The 23571-nt window shown below is 39.9% G+C and overlaps 1 protein-coding gene across 1 annotated transcript; it reads left to right on the top strand.

Annotated features, from left to right (window-relative positions):
* Positions 1-128: 128 nt before the first annotated feature.
* LOC126369699 (carbonic anhydrase 1-like) lies at positions 129-23513 on the top strand. The gene is made up of 6 exons (XM_050014266.1): positions 129-279; positions 6652-6801; positions 17858-17996; positions 18948-19144; positions 20258-20397; positions 22696-23513. The coding sequence occupies exons 1-6, from the start codon at positions 204-206 to the stop codon at positions 22819-22821; spliced, it is 828 nt and encodes a 275-aa protein (XP_049870223.1). The 5' UTR covers positions 129-203; the 3' UTR covers positions 22822-23513.
* Positions 23514-23571: the final 58 nt, after the last annotated feature.

The raw sequence follows: 23571 nt of genomic DNA on the forward strand, positions 1-23571 counted from the left end.
GACCACGGAAGCTGTTGAAAATACAAACATACGACGAGCAATTGTTTCTGATATTACCTACTTATTTTATCAACTAAATAGAAATGTGATAAAAATTGGATTGGGCACTATCTAATCTACCTTGGGCTGACTTTGAATAGTTTTCGGACTACCAATCAGACGTATTACATAAATAAGAAAATATATTTACAAATTGAAATAAAATGGAAAACAGAATAATGAAGTTTAACTCGAAATGTTTAAATGTTTCTGCTAAGAACACCTCTGCGGCGTCCGATGGTGAGTTAGAGTTACATTTATCGCTGTCAAACTATGTAATGGTGCTAAGTTCTGTATACCTGTCACTTTCTTATCCGACGATAAGGAAAGAGACGGGTAATCAACATCAAATTTATGGAACATACGTCAATTTTGGGCAGAATTCTAAAAAAATCCTCTCAAAATTTTACTAAAAATGCTACACCGACAAGAGCGTGGCTCTTAAATTGATGATGATGAAAAATTTTACATTGGCTAATAACCTTACAGAATTAAGTTGACAGCACACGTTAAACGGATTGCATATCAGCGAGATGCCTATTTTATTCGCCCGGGTTATTCTTTCATTTTAAAATTAACAGTTGTCAATCATCCGTCCCTTTCCTTTTCGGAAAATTAGATGGTGTCTACAGGAATTTGCACCAATAACTTTCTAATATTGCGTAGTTTATATACCTTTACTCCCTGCAGTTCTGTTGTACTGTTCTGGGGGGTTAAAATGGCCACATCGAAGCAATTCATCTAAGAAGTTTGCATTGCGCACTTACTTTTAAATGCGTTAATTTCGAATTGAAATATTGCTTTCTTAGATGAATTGCTTCGATGTTAACAGAACTACAGTCTACTCTATAGTTTAATCTCACTAGTGAAAGAAATCTTAATGTAGGATACAAATAACACTATCAAAAGTCAAGATTCTATTTTAGCTCTACTTTTTAGTAGTTGTAAGACAATTTGACAATTGCCACAACATAAAGATCTCAGTAATGGGTTCCCCAGCATACAATCCGATGACTTTGCTACCACTTCGTCAAATGTTTCATCGCAAGAAAAAATAAGTGGAGCAAGAAAAGTCTTAACAACACGGCTTATTAACAATTCTTGGATATATTATACATTAGGATAATCTTATAATCACAATAGGTGTATACCAAGTTTCCAACTAGTAACATCCCATCGGTCGCCATCGAAGAATTTTACTCCTTTGTTGGCAACTAGTTGTGAATGAAGAATGTTTTGTCTTAATACGCAACCAGTTGCCAACTAAGAATATTTTTAACAGCATAGTTGGTACAAAATATTTTTCATTCTTAATACGCAACCAGTTGCTTTTTAGTAAACGTCAAAAGACGAAATTACTAAGTATCGGATTTGTATGAAAATGCAACCTGAGACGTCATCGAAAAACGTGATAAATATATCGCTCGTATTATTACATTTTTCTTTATTAAAATTAAAAAAATAGTTAAGTAAATAGAAAAAAATACATTTTATGTTACCATTAGATATGTCTTTATTTAGTCATTACCTTTTGAACTACGAAACTATCTCAACATCATCACCGGTCCATTAACGTCCCCACTGCTGGGGCACGGGCCTTCCCTACTATCACGTCAGCAACAAGGTTTGGACGTAACAAATTCACAAACTAGTAGGAGTTTGAAGGAAACATCATAAGTAGTTCAAAAAGAAATGATGGATTACAAAAACCTTGGGAGAGTAAGTAATAGTAACATGAAAGAACTACTTACATAAAGAAATAATATGTATATTAATTAAACCACTTTGTGTCTATGCTGGACTGCGAACGAGTAAAAACTATGGAATTCGTTCAGCAGCTTATATTTTTTCTTCTTTTTTAAATAATATAGGCTCGCATTTGACCACAATTTTACGTGACCTAGCCAATGGCTATTCACTATAGCTTTGAAGGGTCTCAGATTATAACGAGTTGGAAAAACAGATGACGGCAGACATTTCCAGTCCTTTACAATTGGGCGACTATTTTGCTATAATAAATAAAGCGCGTGAGCACTAAACCCATCCATCATCCGACCGCAAACTGATATCCTATTCTTCTTACTAAAAGGCGGTAACCCAGATACGTCACATGTGTAGTTAGATTTATGTACATTGGAACAGCTGTATATTCCACAATTGATGTTGTCTTATATATCCAGTTTAGAATTTTGGTTTTTGTTTCATACAAGACCATTAACATAGCCACAGAGGCTACAGAGTCATCTTCTCTGCCATGCACTGGGGCAATTCCTTTTCGGCGCGTCTTTGCCGCGGAGGTACGCGCCTCTCACTTCAGTAGGCCGGAGTGAGATGGTCGCTGAATTCGGATAGGGACCCAGACTTACGGGATATAACGTTAAAACCCTTGCCCAGGGATACGGGTGAAGACGTCAACGGTTGCAGAGGTGGAAGGATGGAAGGATTAATAAAATTAACATAGACTATATCTTGGTACCTGACAGAGGGCAGCAGTAACAGTCAGTACTATTCAGAGGCGGAGGACAGGTATCCTAGTAAGGTTTTGAAATAGACTATTCTGGGGACCATCCCACTCGCGACAGAGTACTGTGGGGCAGAAGGCAAGAGGGAAACTACGGTCCTATTTTCCTCTAAAAAGTATCATGGAGAGGAATGCTACACCGACACGAGCGTGGCTCTTAAATCAGTATTGATATATCTGGTGTAGTGGTGTAGTTGGAAGAAGAAGGAAACTGAATTTCATCATTGGTAAATACTGACTGGTACTGATAATAAAAAGCTATTTCAATGAAGGTTTATGAGAGTGGAAGAAGCAAGCATGATATGTCAAGTCAGGATCATAGCAAGTAGAATTCCTTCTACTAGTAAACAGTAACATAGAAATTACGCAGACATAAATTAATTAATTGATAATTAATATTACTATTTGTTTGACGATTCCATATTATTTTGTGAGTAGACAGAAATTGACAGAATATCTTAGTCCACTTTGAGATCGTGCCTTGGGAGAAAAGCATTCTATGCAGTATTTCTTTTGTTTATATGTGTTTTATCATATAAACATCCAAGTTATCTGGCAGTGAACCAAAAGATATCCTTATAGGGTGAAATGAGCATAAGTCAGGTTCTGTCGAGACAGTCTGTCGCCTTTCGTACATTTTTCCTTTACGGTTATGGAGGATTACCAGATTTGCCATGAACAATATGTGCTATTCGTTCGAGTTGAAAAGTTACATATTTTACCTTTGTCTTAAAGCTTAAAGCGTCTGTAGGAGATGGATTTTCCACATCAAACTTTAGTGTTTGATTTTTTCTAAGTTGGTTTTTCTGCTAGATTGAAAGTAAACTCTGTAAAAAGCTACTTTTTTATCTTGGACATATTGTTAAAGTTGACTAAGGTATTCTACTCACTCCAACATGGTGGGCCATTTAACATGCCCGCAATTTGCGAGGATCTTTTCAACAAGATTGGCTATATCGTGGCTGACTTTGCTATTTGATGTGTCTGTTTTTTTGCTAAAGTGATATTTTGTGCTTTATTGACAATTTTAAAAGGTGCAAATCAATTCCCGACATCAGCGTTAATATAAGCCACATGCTAGCACATGGACGTCGGAGTTGAAGCAGTCGCCGTAACTGATACCGGCTGGATCATATCATTCATTCATTCATTCGTTCGTTCGTTCTTTCATTCATTCATTCATAAGGTCGTTTGGATAACCTTTATAAATACGGCTCATTATTTTCATGTATTTCATGAAAAACAGTAAATGGATTTCCTCTGCTATAAATATGCTTCGAATATACATAGTGTAGGTATTTTTCTTCACTTTTTTATTATTTCTTACTTTGACTTAATTTATTTACTCCATTCTGTCGGATCACCTAATTGCTGTCAAACTGAAAACCCTGTAAAGCCATAAAGGTATTTACGCGACATCAATGAAATAGCTTTTCTTCAAAAAATCAGACTGTGTTCAAAGAAAACTCGTATATAGGTTGTTTTCTAGGTGTGAGCAAAAGTACCTACAGCTGTCAACTGCATGTGACAAAGGTACTCGATGAACAGGGAAGCACTTAGTTTCTCGGTGAAATTAAATAAAAAACTGAAATTACTTGCAGCTCCGTTCGCGTCTTTATTTGGAAGGGAAGAGGGAAGAATGAATGGTACGAATGTACAGAGTATATAGTTTGCACAGATTATAAAATTGTATGTCGTGAACACTCGATTAATTTAAATATTCATTCATTGAATATTTTGGTTGGAAAAATGTTTTTTTTAGATCCTCGCTTCACCCACACAATAAGTTACGCTGAGATTATTAATAAATAGATATTTTACAGAGACCTTGATATTTACCAAAGGACTGGAGTACGCACAAGACCGCATAAAATGAACGTCTAAATATTTAGTGATAACAACTAATGACAGATTTCTTATGAGGTTAAAAAGTTTGAAATAGTTCAGATCCTCTCTCGTCAAATGTTATAAAACGCCTGACTAAATTCCAGAGGCGGAGTAGGCCCATGTATTTGCAAAAAATGACACAAAATACTCAGCAACGCAAAATGAAACGACACTGAATTAATCACAGTAATACAGCATATATTCACACTAGCTTTTGCCCGCGACTTTGTCCGCGTGGAAGGACTTTTCCCGCTAATTCCCGTTCCCGTGGGAATTCCGGTAATTCCTTTCTTAGTGCACCTCTACGGTACCTAAGCTACGTCCCTTCCAAATTTCAAGTGCCTACGTTTAGCCGTTTAGGCTGTGCGTTGATATGTCAGTCTGTTAGTTTCTCCTTTTATATATGTAGATTAGAGAAAATCACAAAGAGAAAATTAAATGAATAAAAAATCTGACTCGGACGGGACTTGAACCCGCAGCTCTTGTTAAGCCAGGACGATCAATGAATCTCTTGTCGTTTTGCAAATACAAATATATTGACTTCCGATGCTATTAAATTGAGCCGGTGGTGTATTGACCGGGCAGCGTAAGTGAACAGCTAAGAAGAGAAGACTGGCTGGACCTACCTAGTGTGGCCAAGATGCTAGCCTAGGCTAATATCCAAACCATTTGTAACAAACCGTCCAATGCCTTCACCTTAACTTGATTATTTACTGACTGACACTGATAAGTGTGTTCAGAACTATACATTCCATCTTATACCTGAACAAAGCACATTTTTATAATTATTTCTGAAAGCAAAAATCAAAAACGCTTGAATATACATGAAGTGAAATGATGAAAACATGACAAAAGTAAATATGTCCAGAATAGTAAGCGACATAACCACTGGATCACACACGACATTTAATCTTTCAACCACACCACATCACAGTAAAACAATTGGCTTTGTGTTGAGATTTTTAGGCAGATTTCGTATTCACCACGCTCAGGACTTTTAAGCCATACACACAGAGGCGGTATCGGTAGCGGTTTGGGGCCATATTTTTGAAACGCTCGCCTTCAACACGCATGTGAAAATATATACCTGTCTCATCTTGCAAATGACTAGTTCTGATGTGCTTCGTGAAATGGGTAATGGCTATTTTCTAATGTAAGTTGAAAGCGATTCAAAAATATACTCCCGGACCGCTATCGATACCGCCTCTGTTCGTAGGTCAGGCATTTTTTGTAATTTTCGAGTTTGTTAGCATTCATACAGAAACATAAAGTCACGCTCCTGGGTCCTAGTGTCGCGGTAAGTACCGCCTCCGTGATTTGCAAATTGTTTGTGTACAATCAATTTGTACATCAGTATGTGTGTCGTGTGTCAAATTTCCAATCAGTAAACCTGTTTGTAATTGGAATTCTCGATTGTTTTCCGTTGAATCCAGGCAGGTATTTAATTAAACCTGACACCCACAAAACACACGCAAGGGTGCCTATTAATAAAATGTTCATTTCTACTGGTCCTAGTATATATCCATCCAGCCGTATTCGGCCATGACGACAAGTCTCCAATCTAGGAACGCCTAAGATGCGCTCTTATATGGCTGACGTAACCGATCTTAGCAGTGAATGTACGGCCACAAAACATACAAGCAATTATGTTCTTTTGTCGTATGGGTTTCTTAGGTTGGTAACCGATTACACCAGCCCACCAGGGTTATTATGAACTGCCAAAGGCCTTTGCCATGTATAACTAAGTATTTACTTAAGTAAATAGTAGGCTAGATGTTGATCTCAAGACACGGAATTCGTCTACTTTGTGACTAGCCTTATATTTTAATCTCAGAACATTATATGGGCGATATTCGATCACCTATCACCATACATCATCACAGTTCATCATAATATCTATTTCAGGACTCATCTCATCAAAAGTCAAATCAAACGAACCCAAACTCGATGAGATTGCGGTGCTTCATAAATTTGATAACAGTTTTTTGAGCCACCTTCCGGTTCCATTTTCAAATCCTGGATATCAATACCATTATTTCCATTTCCATTATTAAAAACAAATGTCAAAGACTTGTGGCTCTGCGCACTCCATTAAGGATAACGGGCTTTATTTTATGTATATCATCATCATCGTCAGCCGTACGACGCCCACCAGCACACCACTCTTAATTAGTAATGAATGAAATTTTCGATTTTGTTTTCAGCCGAGCAGATTTCCAAGTTGCGTGCATCGCAGTCACCTATCGCGATCTCCCTGTCTCGCTGTCCGACATGGACTTCCCTGGACCCTCTTAACTTCAAGGGCTACTGGGACAATGCTGCTAATGGCACGCTGATTAACACTGGCCAAACAGGTAAGACTTGAAAACTTCTTCTTGCATATTTTGCGTTCTTTTTCCGTATGTGTCGATCGTGAGACCACCACAATAACTTTTAGGGTACGTTCCTCAAAAGCAATATAGTTGACGCCGTAAATTTCCTTTGTTTAACCTTCTAATTTCATAGATAACATACATTATCCTTATTTTATCTATGTTTTTACTTATAAATGATGACCCTTTTTATTACATCATCATCATCATCAGCCCATTAACATCCCCACTGCTGGGGCACGGGCCTTCCCTATGGATGGATAGGGAGATCGGGTCTTAAACCACCACGCGGGCGCAGTGCGGATTGAAGGTTATTAACGACTGCTAATGCAGCCGGGACCAACGGCTTAACGTGCCTTCCGAAGCACGGAGGAGCTCGAGATGAAAACTTTTTATAACATCCAGGCATAATTACGTCTTTCACCCGTTATTATCTTGATCAAAATAATTAAAAGATAGGTAGCAACATAAATCAATACATAAAGTGATTCAAAATATCAAGCAAAATCAAAGGACAGTCTCACAAATTGATTTTGATAATTTTGCCATTGGGAATTGAACCCATACCTCGAGATCGTGTGCCCAACGCATGTATCGCGTGTAAATCTATTTGTGTAAAATTAACCATTAATCCTTCTGGGATGCGTCGAGTTGGTTCAAATTAGTGGCGACAAATGCGATAATAACTGGATGTTAACATTAACCCAATAATGTAATTATCGCTTTGCCGTTGAACCATTAATAATTATGTAGATATAACTGATGCACAGTGTACACGTATAATTTCGGGCAAATATTTTATAAACGGAAATATACGGAAGGTTGAAGTTGACTTCAGCTTTGCATTATAGATATTTCGATATCACGAAGATTCCAGGATTTCAATATCATCAGTAGGATTGTCTTGATCTTTTGAATTATAGAAAAATATTACACACATACATACCTGTTACGTGTTTGTGTGCCTCCGTGGTCTAATGGTTAGAGCGTTAGGCTCACGATCTGGAGGTCCGGGTTCGATTCCCGATGGGGACATTGTCGAAATCACTTTGTGAGACTGTCCTTTGTTTGGTAAGGACTTTTCAGGCTTGAATCACCTGATTGTCCGAAAAAGTAAGATGATTCCGTGCTTCGGAGGGCACGTTAAGCCGTTGGTCCCGGCAATTAGCCATAAAAACACCTCCACCAACCCGCAGTGGAGCAGCGTGGTGGAGTATGCTCCATACCCCCTCCGGTTGATTGAGGGGAGGCCTGTGCCCAGCAGTGGGACGTATATAGGCTATTTATTACACGTGTTTAGTTTAGTTATTATTAAGTGTTTTTGCACTTTCACCAGGGACTTTATAAACCGCAGACTACAAACAACAACGGCAATGAAATTACAATTTGCCTCAGTTCTCGTTTTATGTTAAACTTTAATGAGAACAGTCAGACAATTTTATGCGAAACATAATATTAAATGTAAAACAATGAATTGTTTGACATCAAATGCACTTTATTTATTCACTGAACATTTTGGAGTTAAATGGACGTTGAGTGAAAAATTTAATTTATGTTGAGTGAGCAACGAAATTATCAAAATTTATGTATCTTTTCCCGAGTTGATTACCGTACGAGTACCTATTCGTACCACGAGAGCGATGCGTATCATTATAGTAACATTATTATACATTAATGTGTATCATAATCGCTTATGATACGCGGTGTCCATACACTGCTGATTATGGTATGCAATACCGCTCCAAAGAACGTTCCCAAAGTGGGAATTTTCCCGTTTAACAACTCTTTAATAGTAAGAACCTTGACTGTTTTTGTTTTTCAAATTAAAATTGTTCTTTTTTGTACTCTGGTCGTATCTGCTAAAAGGTTAGGTAATAATGTCCTACTAACACTAGTTTTCAAGTCGTTTGTATACTAACATTCTATGGACTTTGTCCGAAATCAATGATTTTTTTAATAAATCTCTTTTACGTAAGCTTTGCGCCTTTTTACTACCGGGAGCGTACCCAAAGTGGGAACGTTACAGGGCACATCTTATCTAAATACGTATATAAAAGGAGAAACTGACTGACTGACATATCAACGCACAGCCTAAACGGCTAAACGTAGGCACTTGAAATTTGGAAGGGACGTAGCTTAGGTACCGTAGAGGTGCACTAAGAAAGGAATTCCCGAAATTCCCACGAGAACGGGAATTAGCGGGAAAATCCTTTTGTATGAAAAATCTAAACCGCTTATGTTAGACGCTTGAAATTTGGCATGCAGGTACCTTAGTAAAGTTAAAGCTTAGTTGCAACAGAATATTGCAAAATTCCCACGGGAACGGGAGTTAGCGGGAAAAAACATTTGTATGAAAAAATCTAAACCGCGTAATATAGATACACGCCACGCGGACAAAAGTTAGTCACTGATAATACGATACGGAAATATCTACGATACACCCTGTCATCTTTGCAATATTTTTAAAGCACTCGACCATAAAAGCATAATACTGGTAATAAGAGTATTTATTGCTTTCACCCGTCTTCTCTTAAAATCCTCCTTTATTGCACCTACATTAACTTTTACGACAAGCTATTTTCACCAAATTACTGCAATCAAAACTTTGCAAATTTAAATTGGTTTGACCCGATAAAGTATGTGATAAGGAAGTGACGTTGTACAACCAGAAGCAAATAGTGACAGCCAAAGTATACATAGAGTTAGCAACATCCAGAATGTCCATAAATTAGGGACGTTCAAGGTGGCCGTATAGATAGTAACACTCTAAGTGACCAGAAACATCGGCACAACCTGCGTGTTCAAAAAGTTGGTAACAACCTAATCGTTCACTTATTTTTAAACATCTTGACTGCTTAACAATTGGCGCAGTGAGTATTGTCATATTTACGACGACGTAATTGAGCCGAATTATTTGACATTGTAAACGTCTCGCGAATCTGGACGATTAGGTTGTTGCCAACTTTTTGAACACGCAGGTTGTGCCGAAGTTTTCGTTCATTTAGAGTGTTACTATCTGTAGGAGCCAGTTCTTAGTTTAAGTCTGAACACCCACTTCTCTTAATATAGTTGATAAGGTAAGTTAATGAAAGATGCGAGTGCAATATAAGACGATAATTATTCAGTTTGGTTTACAAGATAGAATTAAGGTAGAGTATCGCTTACGTTGAGATTAGTTATTACACCTTTTTTTTTTTTTTTGACGTGACTTATTGTAGATTTGCCGCAGATGGCATTAACTACTTGGCCGGACAAATGGGGAGCGCTGAAGGCTCTCACCCGGTACAACGTTTAAGACAACAGGCCTGAGGGTGCCCAGTTGGGCGCGAACCTCGGCTCAGGGCGTCGTCTGAGAGGAAAAATATTTGAAAGAATTAATCGACCCTAGTGGGTCGATAGCGATAAGCGCTGAATGAGGGAATAAGCGCTGAATGAGGGAAGTTATTACACCGGCCACCTTGAAGGTCCTTAATTATTGGACATTCTGGATGTTGCTCGTATTATGTATGCCGTGACTGTCACTAGCTATTTGCTTCTGACTGTACTTACCTTAAATTTCTGCTATTACGCAAAAAACATTACTATAACATATCTAGTATGATTAGATTAAGCCAGTATTGCATTGTCATCATAAAACCAGGTTAAGAGAAGTGTAAATTGGCGAGCATATTCATAAGAAGATATAAACTCACGCCCGTAAATAAATGGGGTGCGCAGAGCCGCAAGTATAAGAGACACCACCACCATTTTTGACCAGTCCATACTTACACTCAATTACAATGTGCGTTAATGTTTACTGTCTATTTATTTACACTTCGTGTAAGTTTTTTCTTTAATACGTGTTTTGATTGTAAATTATGTCTTATTCCGTGTGTTGTTTTATATTTGTTACTGTGGTGTCCCTATATAACAAACATTTATTTCTTTCAATAATGAAAAACAATTTGCAGCCAATGTTGAGGAAGATTTTGAAAAGAGTGGAAGTATCGAAATTACTGTCAGAATCGTAATAATTTTTCGTGATCTTTGCCTACCCCAATGTGAAATTGGCTTGATTTTACCTATTACTATATTATTACAAGTATGTATCTACGATAAAGATAGACAGGGCTTGTCGCTTTTGTTAAAATAAAAGAACCCTTAATCTCTATATTTTTTTAAATAATCTTATCTTGAACGGTATTATCCCTTGAATTATCTTATCGTATCTCTTTATTTTTCCGAAGTAGACGAAGATGATAGAATGAATTTGCTACTGATAGATTAGAAGCGGGAAATAGGCAAAATTATTGAAACATTTGGAAAGTCAAAACCATTGTAGCATCGCCGGTTGCAATCCCATATGATTACGTTTTTTTTTGTGTACCATCTGCGGTGTTAAATTGGGCGATAGAGTGCGAAATAGGTTGATAAGAGAGATGTGGTGTAAAATACGTTATATAGAGCGGATGAAGGAACATTGTAAACGAACAATATATAACATTGTATATATACTGCTTTCATAACCCTATTTTCCTATATATCGCTTGATATATATATATATATTGTAAGGGACACCCCCTCTATACTACCGGCCTACCCTGCACCGTCTATATAAAGCTAGAGCTTGAACCAGAGACGCCATTTGCTTGACGGCGCTCGAGGTGTTCGGACGTATCTCCGTTGGTTGTTAAGGTCACGTGAGCTATTTCTATTTTTCGCTATTTTTGTAAATATTTGATCAAGTGTGATATCGTTACATTTTGTTATTTAAATTCATTACAAGTTGTAATCAGTTTTCGTTTTTATTTGAAATAAATTATTGTTAAAAACATTAAAAGTTAAGTTTTTGTTAAGAATTGTTTTTTTTTAATTTATTTCCACTTCTGAAACTAAAATCAGAAGTGGGATAAAGAACTTGTTAGCCCACTTGAAACAAAAACAAGAAAATCGTTATAAGTAAATCAAATAGTGTGACGATTACCCACTTGATTTATTAGTGTTTTAACTGTCCATTTGAATTTATTTTTGTGTTTGTGTGGTGATTATGGTGCGTGACGAATCCCGTAGCCGTGAACGGCAACACACCCGGGGTAGGTCGCGTAAGCGACGTAGTTCTCGAAGCAGGCGAGTTCCGCGGACTAGATCCCGCGACCGCAGGCGTAGTTATTCGCGAGGTAACTTAACTACTGAACGGAGTGTTTCGCGAAGTGGCTCACGTGTTCGAGATCGACGAGATTCGTACGGTTCTGAGAGACGTTCGCGTAGTCGGGTTAGGCGCCGCGTGCGCGACTCGGTGCGTAGTCCCCGTCGGCATCGTTCGCGAAGTAGCACCTACTATAGGTCGAGATCACTTTCACGTAGTAGTTCGCGACGACGACGTCGGCGTCATACACGAAATAATACCCGTGATAGGTCACGTCACCGCTCGCGTAAAAGCCCGTGTGATATACGCGGCCCAAATCCGGTTCCTCCCGAAACACCGCAACGACATCCATCCGTGGCGTCAGGCGTTCCGTGCTCCGAGGCATCTACTCTAGCACATGCTTTGATGCAGGCTATTAAGAACATGCAACCTGCGAAGTCACAACATTATTATGTGTCTAACTTTGACCCTTCTATAAATAACATCGAAGCATGGTGCGAAGAAGTGGATCGCGCTAGAGAGGCGAACGGATGGAGCGATCATGAGTGCCTGTCACGCGTAGCCTCATGTCTAAAGGGTGACGCTAGGGTATGGCTCAGCGAGTGGGTCACTAATGATAGAACATGGTCTAATTTTAAGCTAGAGTTTAAATCTCTCTGCCCCAACCAACTCGACTTTGCCAACATTTTATTTGAGGCTATGAAAACAACTTCCGATAAATATCCAACCTATGCAGAGTATGCACGTCGTACCTTGCTGCGCCTACGAATTGTTCAAGGTTTAAGCGACGAGTTGAGAACACTTATTGTTATCCGCGGTATAGATAGTCCTCAGGTACGTGCGGCTGCCGCCAATGCAAACTTAACCCCGGACACCATAGTTTCATTTCTCTCAATTTACACTAAGCCTAATCTGGCGAAACGAGACAACGCGAGTAACTTTAAAAAACAGGGCCAATCAAAGTCTTATAACGCCGGTCCGAAATGTTTTTCATGTAACCAACGAGGACATGTTAGCCGTGATTGTAAGCACCCAAAGTCTAACACGGCCCCTAGCGCACAGCCCGGGCCCAGTAATACATGCACATTTTGTAAGAAACAGGGACACACCGAGGACAAGTGTTTTGCCAAAGCCCGATCAGAGACACGAAATCAACGAAATGTTAATCTGTGCTCCTATCGACCAAATCTTCCCAAAAACAACGACATAACTTGCGCGGTGGTAGATGGAGTACCGTTAGATGTACTCATTGATAGTGGCGCCCTTGATGTGTCTCTCATTTCTGCAGATGTCCTAAAACACATTTCGTCCCAACCTAAGCCAGGACGCTGTGTGCTGAAGGGCTTAAGTGACAAAGAAATAGTCGCCACGTCTTACGTCACCGTTACGGTTGAATTTAGTGATGTATCCATTGAAGTTGACTTAGTAGTAGTACCAACTCCCTTGATGAGCGCCCCCGTCATAATTGGCACTGATGTGCTGAATCGTGACGGAATAACTTACGTACGCACCAAAGACAGACAATATCTCACGCGTAGCGACACTTGCGCTTCTGTGAACACCGTTGAGTCTGGCGATCAAGTAAAAATAAACACACCCCTTCAAGGCGAGGAGTTGAAGAGCCTTATGTCTGTCATTGGTGAGTATTCTGACTTTCTAATCTCGGGCACTGCTGCCACCACCGTTCGAACGGGAGAGATGGAGATACGACTTACTGATCTAACACCGGTAGTGTACAGGCCGTACAAGCTCTCCTATCAAGAGAAGCTTAAAGTTCGAGAAATTACTAATGACCTTTTGGGTAAGGGTGTAATTAGACGGTCTAAATCGGAGTATGCGAGTCCAATCATCCTCGTAAAAAAGCGGGACGGTTCTGATAGGCTTTGTGTCGACTATAGGGCCCTTAACCGAGTCACGGTAAAAGATCGTTACCCTCTCCCGCTGATCGACGATCACATTGACAGACTAGGCGGTTACAAATTTTTTACTAGCCTCGACATGGCGACTGGTTTCCACCAGATTCCCCTTAAAGAAGAGTGCATACCACTTACCGGTTTCGTAACGCCAGAAGAGCACTTCGAATATGTTAGAATGCCGTACGGACTAGCCAACTCCCCCATCGTGTATCAGCGAATAATAAACGACACTTTGCGCGATCACATTAATGAGGGCAACGTCTTGGTTTACGTAGACGACGTACTTCTTCTAAGCAACACCGTCCAGGAAGGAATCGAATTACTACGCAAGGTGATGAAGACCCTTACTACCGCCGGCTTTTCGATCAATCTGCGAAAATGTTCGTTCCTGGTAACCGAGGTGGAGTACCTAGGAAGGGTAATAAGTCAGGGTCAGGTTAGGCCGAGTCCGCGAAAGGTAGAAGCGTTAGCTAATTCCTCACCACCAGAGAACGTTAAACAGGTGCGTCAGTTCCTGGGCTTAGCAGGGTACTTTAGACGCTATATAAAGGACTATGCTACAAAAACGGCCCCCATCGCCCATTTGCTTCGTAAGGACGCCAGGTTCATCTGGACACCTGAATGTGAAGCCATCCGTCAGGACATAATCAAACATTTAACGAACGAGCCAGTTCTCGCAATTTTCGACCCAAATCTTACCACCGAAGTCCACACGGACGCGAGCAGTGCAGGTTACGGCGCCGTCCTTTTGCAGGTCCACCCAGATAAAAAGAAACATGTCGTTGCCTATTTCAGTAGGTCCACTCAAGGAGCTGAGAGCAGATATCACTCCTATGAGTTGGAGACGCTCGCTGTCGTTAAAGCACTCCAAAATTTCCGACATTATCTCGTAGGGTCAAAATTTGTGGTCGTTACTGACTGCAACGCGTTGAAGTCCACCGAACGTAAGAAAGATCTTCTACCACGAGTTGCTCGCTGGTGGACTTATCTACAAGATTTTGAATTCTCGATTGAATATCGCAAAGGTGTAATGATGCCTCATGCAGATTATTTAAGCCGCAACCCCGTGGCCTCTGTCAATCAAATTTCTAAACCCCGAAACTGGGCTCAAATTGCACAGTCCGCTGATGAAGAAACCCAAGATCTAATTCAAAAACTTCAAGACGGTCATTTAGATGCCGATCGTTATTCCGTCCAAAATGGTATTCTGTACTACAAGTACGTCCCAATAGGCGAGCAGCCTCGACTGCTATGTTACGTTCCCAAAGGCCACCGACTCAGTCTTCTCAGGGTGTTTCATGACGAACATGAACACATCGGCTCAGAAAAGACCCTCGACCTCATTCAGAAGCATTTCTGGTTTCCAGGCTTGAGACGCTTTGTAGCAAAATATGTGAGTCATTGTCTTGTATGCATTTCGCAAAAGAGAGTTCCCCGTGCACCGCTACAACCCATTACCTCGTGGGAAAAACCCGACACTCCATTCCACACCGTGCACGTTGACGCTCTGGGTCCCCTGCCTGTGTCCGAAGGATACAAATTCGTTCTTCTTATAGTGGACGCCTTCACTAAGTTCTCTCTGCTGTACCCCATTTATAGACAAGACGCTGTCGAATTAAAACGCGTTGTTACGCAAGCTATTTCCTTGTTCGGGGTGCCTAAACTCATGATAACAGACAAAGGGCGTATGTTTGAATCCAATGACTTCGTCACGTGGATCAACGAGCTTGGTTGCGTCCTCCACTATATAACTCCGGAGATGCATCACGCCAATGGTCAGGCTGAACGATATATGCGGACCGTTCTTAACATGTTGCGCATACAGGCGAACTATAAAAAAGCGTCCTGGTCAGAGACGCTGTGGAAACTTCAATTAGTGCTTAACATCACGAAACAGAAGACAATCCAAGCTTCGCCGCTGAATCTCCTCATTGGCACAGAAGCGACAACTCCTGTCATTCGCGCGCTAGTGCGTGACATAGCCATCGAAAACTCGTCACCCAATCGAGAGGCCTTACGAGAAATCACCAGGAGTCGAGCCCGGGAACTACTAACGAACAATCGATTCAACCAAGACGAACGAGTGAATCGACGGCGTCATCCACCTCGCCAATTTAACATTAACGATCATGTGTTCGTTATGAAGTTTTCTCAGTCGACAGGAAAACTCGATCCTGGTATGCGGGGCCCCTACAAAGTGATAGAGGTTCTGCCCAGCGGACGCTACGTACTCCGTTTGCTGAGCGGCGGCTACGGCAAAACAACACAGGCTGCGGCCCAGCATATGGTGTTGTGGCGGGGCGAGTGGTGCCCAGAGTCTTGTACAGCGTTCTTTGAAGGTGAGATACCTTTGATGATCTGGTGTAAGTGTCAGTCGCTCTGGTACTGGTCACTCAGGTGCTTATCGCCTGGCGTTCGTCGCTGCACTTTGTCTTTTTATGTTTTGCTATATCGCCTGGTTGGTCCCAGGGCGGTATCATGAGCTGGTTCCAGTTCACACGTATGAATACGGTCTACGTGCTGAATGGGCTTGCACGTACGAATATGGTCTGCGTGGCAAGTGGCTTGACGTTCGAATACGGTCTGCGTCAAGTCAGCCGGTCTTATGATTCACACGTATGAATACGGTCTGCGTGTTGGGCAGGCTTGACGTTCGAATACGGTCTGCGTCAAGCTTGTCAGCGTAACAGCTCACACGTATGAATACGGTCTGCGTGTTGAGTAGGCTTGACGTATGAATATGGTCTGCGTCAAGTCATGTTGCAGGTGAACTGGTAGCAGCAGGTGAGCAGTTCAGCGAGTAAGCCTCCCTGGAGAAAGATCGCACAGTACGACCTTGGCCGGACCTGGTAAAACAAAGAGAGACGTCTCTTCCTTTAAGAATAAGGGATTAAATGATTGATGATGCGTGATGAGTTTGAAAGTCTGATGTATGAATTAACTGAATGATGATCGAAAGAAAGGTGTAACAGGTTGAGTGCTCACTTAATTCCTTTGAACATTTGCAATAAAAACTTTCTTTCAGACGAGAACGTGAATGATGATGAGACTTCACCCGCAGGGCCCAGCTATATAGCTAGCCCTATACCAGTGCTAGACGACGACGAGACCACGTCGGCAGGTAACGCTACAGCGGCTGACCCTTCTATGCCCCTGCTAGACGACGACATGGACGCTGGACCAGCGGCGCCAGGTGTTGCGGGTCCCAGCACTCTAAGGGACTGTGTCGAGGACGACACCCTGTCAGGAGAGGCCGTGTAAGGGACACCCCCTCTATACTACCGGCCTACCCTGCACCGTCTATATAAAGCTAGAGCTTGAACCAGAGACGCCATTTGCTTGACGGCGCTCGAGGTGTTCGGACGTATCTCCGTTGGTTGTTAAGGTCACGTGAGCTATTTCTATTTTTCGCTATTTTTGTAAATATTTGATCAAGTGTGATATCGTTACATTTTGTTATTTAAATTCATTACAAGTTGTAATCAGTTTTCGTTTTTATTTGAAATAAATTATTGTTAAAAACATTAAAAGTTAAGTTTTTGTTAAGAATTGTTTTTTTTTAATTTATTTCCACTTCTGAAACTAAAAATATATATATATATATATATATATATATATATATATATATATATGGTTGGTGGTAGGGCTGGAAAAGGAAGACCTAGAAGGACGTACGTTGAAAAAATTGGCAATGTCGTTAGAAAAGGTTCAGTACAATCTATTCTGAACCGGCGTGCGTGTATGAAGAGAAGTCTGTCAGGATCAAAGCAAATGGAATTCCATAGTTTCTGTTAACCCCGGTGGAAAATAGGCGTGAGTGTATGTATGTTGTCTATAGAATCAAATTGTCTATGAGACAGTAACGTACAAAAATAATGCAAATTTTAAAAATCTTAATACATTTATTTTGACAATTCCTCTTCATAAATTTTTGTGAAACAAAACACATCGTTTAAACATTAAACAAAACATTTAAACATTCGTTTTTCATTTACAGCATACTTTACGTTCGACACCGCGGCGCGACCGCGTCTTAGTGGTGGTCCGCTCATCGGCGAGTACATCTTCGAACAGATGCACTTCCACTGGTCAGTCGATGACTTCACCGGCTGCGAACATGTGTTAGATGGACATGGGTAAGTATTTGGTAACATTCATCATCACTAATTTAAGAGCCACGCTCTTGTTGGTGTAGCATTTTCCGTGCAATTTTTTTAGGGAAAAATAGGGCAGTGGTTTCTCTCCTGCCATCCATCCCGCAGTACTCGGTCTAACCCAAGTGGGATGGGGCCCAGAGTAGTATATTTCAAAGTCGGACTAGGACTTCGCTGAAAGAGGGAAGAAAGACGTTGGCCGACTATGCGACTATGCTGGACTGGATGCGAATAAAAACATAGAAAACATTCAGTTGCTTATTTGGCGTGTCGTAAGAACAGATAGAGGCATATTGTATCCTTTGTAAAGAGATAGACGATTACATAATGATGGGCTAATCGCCATGCGGTTACCATTCGTTTACCGTACGGTTCATCATGTCAATTTTGGTACATATTAACAAAAGTAGCTGCATGTTATTTTCTGATTGCTTGTTACAGCCCGCTTCTTTAGGAATTACTGTCCTGTATCATACATGATATTAATGACACCGTACTGAATACTGAGGGGGATGATTCAGTTCTTGACTCTGAAACTCAAGATAAAAAAAAAGTAAGGTAAGGTAAGTAAGGTATTAATGTTGAGGAGCTCGGTGGCGCAGCGGTGTACGCGCTCGGTCTGCGATTGTTGAGGTTAAGCAACTTTCGCAAAGGCCGGTCATAGGATGGGTGACCACAAAAAAGTTTTCATCTCGAGCTCCTCCGTGCTTCGGAAGGCACGTTAAGCCGTTGGTCCCGGCTGCATTAGCAGTCGTTAATAACCACCAATCCGCACTGGGCCCGCGTGGTGATTTAAGGCCCGATCTCCCTATCCATCCATAGGGAAGGCCCGTGCCCCAGCAGTGGGGACGTTAATGGGCTGGCGAGGATGGTGGCGATGAGGTATTAACACTAAGGTAAAGATAACGATGGAGCTAAAAAATATATTCACAGATACGCAGCGGAGTGCCACTTCGTCCACTACAATAGCAAATACCAGTCGTTGGAGGCGGCTGTTGGTCACCCTGATGGATTGGCAGTCGTAGGGTTCCTTCTAGAAGCAGTAGATGCACCCAACCCTAGATTTGATAAGCTGGTCGAAGGGCTAGAAGCCATTAAGAAGAGGGATATAGGCGTGCAAGTTACCTCCGGTGAGTAGACAATCCATATTATGAAAAAGCGAAAGGTCACTCTATGACTGACTGACAGAAATTTCAAATTTTGCCCGGGTTCCTTTTAGGACGTTAATGCTCACTAAGCCGAGATTTTTGGAAATTCATCTCACCAAGTGGTAAAAAAAGGAATTGAAAGTTTATATGAATCATCTATAGGTATTTTAATGGGTTTCCATCTAAATTTTCACGCAGATGAAGTCTCCGGTAATAGCTACCCTAAAATTATCTCTCTCATTATTTAAGAACTGCGCTCTTTTCGGTTAAATCCTTTACCTCCTAATACAACACGACCACCTTCTCTTTTATTTGTTTCATAAATGTTCTCGTAGGTCTACCCCTTACTCTTTCCTTAAATTTTTCCTTCTATGATGTTCTTTATAAATGAATCGTGTCTTATCAGGTGGCCAATCATATTTCCTCTTCAGTCATCTAAAGTATCTATAGTTATTTTTGCTTCAACTCTTTCCAGCATTTTTAAAATTCAATTAACGAAAAATTTGCTTTACGGAAATTTAAGGTTTTTTTTTTTATTTTGAGTGGAGGGAGAGTTGGGCCATGGAGCAACTATTTTATCGGTACATAAATAATGCCTACCGACATAATTCTTGTGAGGAAATCGAATACTAATCACTTACTCGAAACGTTTATCATTTTGACTTAAATGATTGAATCGATCTCATTCAAATTCAGAACTGCTTCGAGAAATTACTTCTATTACTTAACTCACGACTGATGAAAGCAATAATTTATTCAAATTACTTTAAGATCTTCCCGTCTGGTACCTACAATCTTGCATTGTTTTTTGTCCATTTCTGAGACCCAAATATACTGTTAAAGATTTCACGCATAAATTTGATTTATTGAGGTAAACGCGATCCTATTTTCACTGATGTTTCAAATCGATCTACACATTATGGATATTTCCTAAATTATCCTTTTTAAACAAGCTTTATACGCACATAAATAGCGGATTGTGTGATACACGTTATCGGAAGGGTAAATGTGTTAGTACATAATTTCCCTACATTTTCCTTTTACCGTTATTATGTGTCTTGTTTGTGTGATATTTACCAATTTGTGTGTTTTCAGAATCGCTGTCATGGATGGAAAGAGACGACCTTTCTGAAGGCAGTTACGTCACGTACAAGGGGTCCTTGACGACTCCACCATATACCGAATGCGTCACTTGGATTATTTATGAGAAGCCTGTCCACATTGGCACCGAACAGGTAATAAAAATATTACAATATCATGAATTTTGAATTGCTTATCTTCCCGGGCGCCCGGGCGTCTGGGTGCCTGGGCACCTGGGTGTCTTTTCTAAAAAGATGATCATCTTCGATCACTTGTGACCCTATACTTCATCATATTCCATCTTACGGCTTCGTAAAACAAGTGGCAGCAAATAAATTATGTTCTGATTATGACTGTTTCAATACACAAGGAAAGCCGATTCTGTAATTCTCGTTGTTCTAGAAAACATAAATAAAAAAATAATAAGCATTTTTAATTGAGCCTGTAGTTACTTGCGTGTACTTTTGTTTCTTTTTGTTTTTAGTTTTAGTAGTCTAGTTTTAATTATTTGTAATGTTAAGATTAAGAATATTTAATTGTTAAGTTTATTTTTGTAATAATACTTAATATTTATTTTCGAATCTGTAAATAGGTACAGTAAATGAATTGTCCTCGTATGTAGTAAGAGAAATTAATATTTTCTATTTTCAATATATCTTTAACCTATTTTTACCTCATTCACCCTGTTCCATAAATATCATGCCTATATTTACACATGGGATATTTTGGTACACAAAGGAAGCTTTCCATTTAAACTAAAAATCGTTTTTAGACCGACAAAATACAGTCCATTTAGCTTGTTCGGAATTTCCCATAATGTTTAGGGAATAAACATGATATTTTATAGGATGCTTATTACTCCAGGTGTTGTGGAAAAGTATGATAAGGTTTCTTGCTGTTTACCTAAGTTTTTTTTTGACATGACTTATTGTAGATTTACCGCAGAATGCTGTTTAAGGTGATCGTTAGTAACATCAGAAAAACACATAAGTATTCATAGTAACATGATTAGCTTATAATATACAGGGTGTTAGTAACGTCGTAACGAATACTGAGTGGGATGACTCAGGCCATGATTCTGAGTGGAAATTTCCGTCGCAAAATTCATGTATTTTTATGTGTTTCTTTTTTAAGTATTTTCAATTCTATGCTTTTGCGCCGGAAAAGTCCACTTGATATTATATAACTCCCTCGAAGTTTTCGTTACGATGTCACTAACACCCTGAATATGCTCCACTACCAGGCGCATTAAGCAGTTGGTGCTGGCTACTTTTTACCTTAGCAAATATGTAGTCTTTCCCATTTTGCGGCTAAATAGTTTTTTAACCCTGACACCAGGATTGAGGAGATTGATTAGTCGCGAACAGAAAACTGAGTACAGGCCTCCCCTAAATCAACCGGAGGGGATACGGAGCATACTTCACCACGCTGCTCCACTGCGGGCTGATACAAAAATTCACGTCAAAGAAAAATCGTCAAAAGTTTTGCGAAGAGTGACTGCAAGTTGTTCAGTACCTATTACTTTTACGATGCCAATATGAGTTAGAACTTAAGTTTAAAACCGGGCCGAATTCAGGACTTTGGGTGGGTGGGAGCATTTATGTTTTTGCCTTAGTCGAAGCGTACCTACTTAAAATCGAGATGACGAAAGGTACTGCAGTCATTTATAGTACATAGGGGTAGTGATGTCAATAAAGCCAGAGCTTCCGAACTAACATCTTCCATCTAACATTTTTTACAAAAGAAAAAATCATCAAAATGTCTCTGGCAAGTTAGGAGTGAAAATAAAACACTTCATTGACCCCACTAGGGTGACAATTGGCCAAAAATCGTGAGGGGGTTGGAAATAGAATAAAAAGAAAAAAAAAGAAAAAAAAGAAGAAGAATAAATAGTAAATATACCTACATACAGTATGCGCTAAGAAAGTAGGATATCATTTAATCATAGATTTATTAGGATTGGACTCAGATTCTTCACAGATTTCAAACCCTGAGCCCTGTATTCGCTACTGCTTCATATTTGCATAAATGACTACGGACAATTCTTCACCACGCTCCATTTCAGGCAAATTTTCCAGCTTGCCATCTCTCATGTCTAGACTCCTAATCAATCAATCAGTTTAGGATGAGACTAACATCAGACATAATATTGAAAAATCGAAAACAATCAACTATAGTGATCGAGTTGACATTGCAGAAGAAATGACCCGAGTAAATGAGATCCGTTCGGGATTTCGACTTGATATATCTGTTTTGTCGCTGCTAACAAGATGATCAATTTTCTATCTGCGTCTTCTAAGTCAACTTAAAGACATGACTTTCGCCATGGAATAACTATTTCTAATATATTATGAAAATCTGAATGGCCCGTAGCCATAAAACGCGCGCACATAGAGCGCCAGTGACTTTAATGAAATAATTTTATCACTTCAAATATTTATGCTTGCCCACAGTTGGGACTCCTGCGATCACTTGAAGGACCAGACAGTGCACCAATAGACCGCAACGTGAGGCCGACACAGCGACACCCACCTGGCCACTCCGTCATCTACGTCAAGCAAATTAACTCAAAATTATAAAAAAAAAACATAATACATAATTCACACAATGTCCGAGTTTTTTTGCGTCAATTTACACAGAATTCCGCGTGACGCGTTTCCGAACTCACCCTTAGAGCCTGTCCAGATGATGCGTTTTACGCGCGTTGTCAATCATGCAGGAATCTATGAAGTAATGAAATTTCTCTGTGGTATGAAAACGCGAGTAAATGGCGCCTTCTGAACAAGGTCTTCTCACAAACTCCCGGTTCCCGCTCAAAGACACTCCCACAGTATAAACTATTCTTTTTTATAGCAGTCCCGACTAGTATTAACACAGCACTGCAAGCGTAAAATAGTTTAACTATAGTACTTACAATCTACTTACCTAGTACGAATATGTAACATGACAGCTCGCGGAAAAGAGACCTTTTTGTGTTTTCAAAGGTTAAAATAATTACATATTATGAGATGGCAAAAATTTAAGAGCACTTGTTTACCTGTTAAAAATTAGGTCACACGTCGCTTTACAATGAAGTTATTGACAACAATTTATGCGTCACAACTACCTATAGCATATGCGCGAAAAAGTTTTATGTTTGTTCCGGGCCGGGAAGTGCTACTTTGTTCTAAACCTCGGCGATTCATATAGGATGGGAACGCGAGCATACAAATTAAAAATATATATATACCTACTTACCTATTATACCTATAGCTTCTGCTTCAGAAGTTCCTCTAATCATTAAGATTTATACTTTTATAACGGTTACTTTTGTAACTTATTACTTACAA

This window comes from Pectinophora gossypiella, chromosome 9, assembly GCF_024362695.1.
Source record: "Pectinophora gossypiella chromosome 9, ilPecGoss1.1, whole genome shotgun sequence".
NCBI lineage: Eukaryota > Metazoa > Arthropoda > Insecta > Lepidoptera > Gelechiidae > Pectinophora > Pectinophora gossypiella.

Bases quoted from the DNA above. Each gene is read 5' to 3' on its own strand.
- LOC126369699 (XM_050014266.1), top strand. From the start codon at position 204: ATGGAAAACAGAATAATGAAGTTTAACTCGAAATGTTTAAATGTTTCT. The intron at 280-6,651 runs GTGAGTTAGAGT...TTTTGTTTTCAG, and splicing joins CACCTCTGCGGCGTCCGATG to CCGAGCAGATTTCCAAGTTG. The intron at 6,802-17,857 runs GTAAGACTTGAA...TTTCATTTACAG, and splicing joins GATTAACACTGGCCAAACAG to CATACTTTACGTTCGACACC.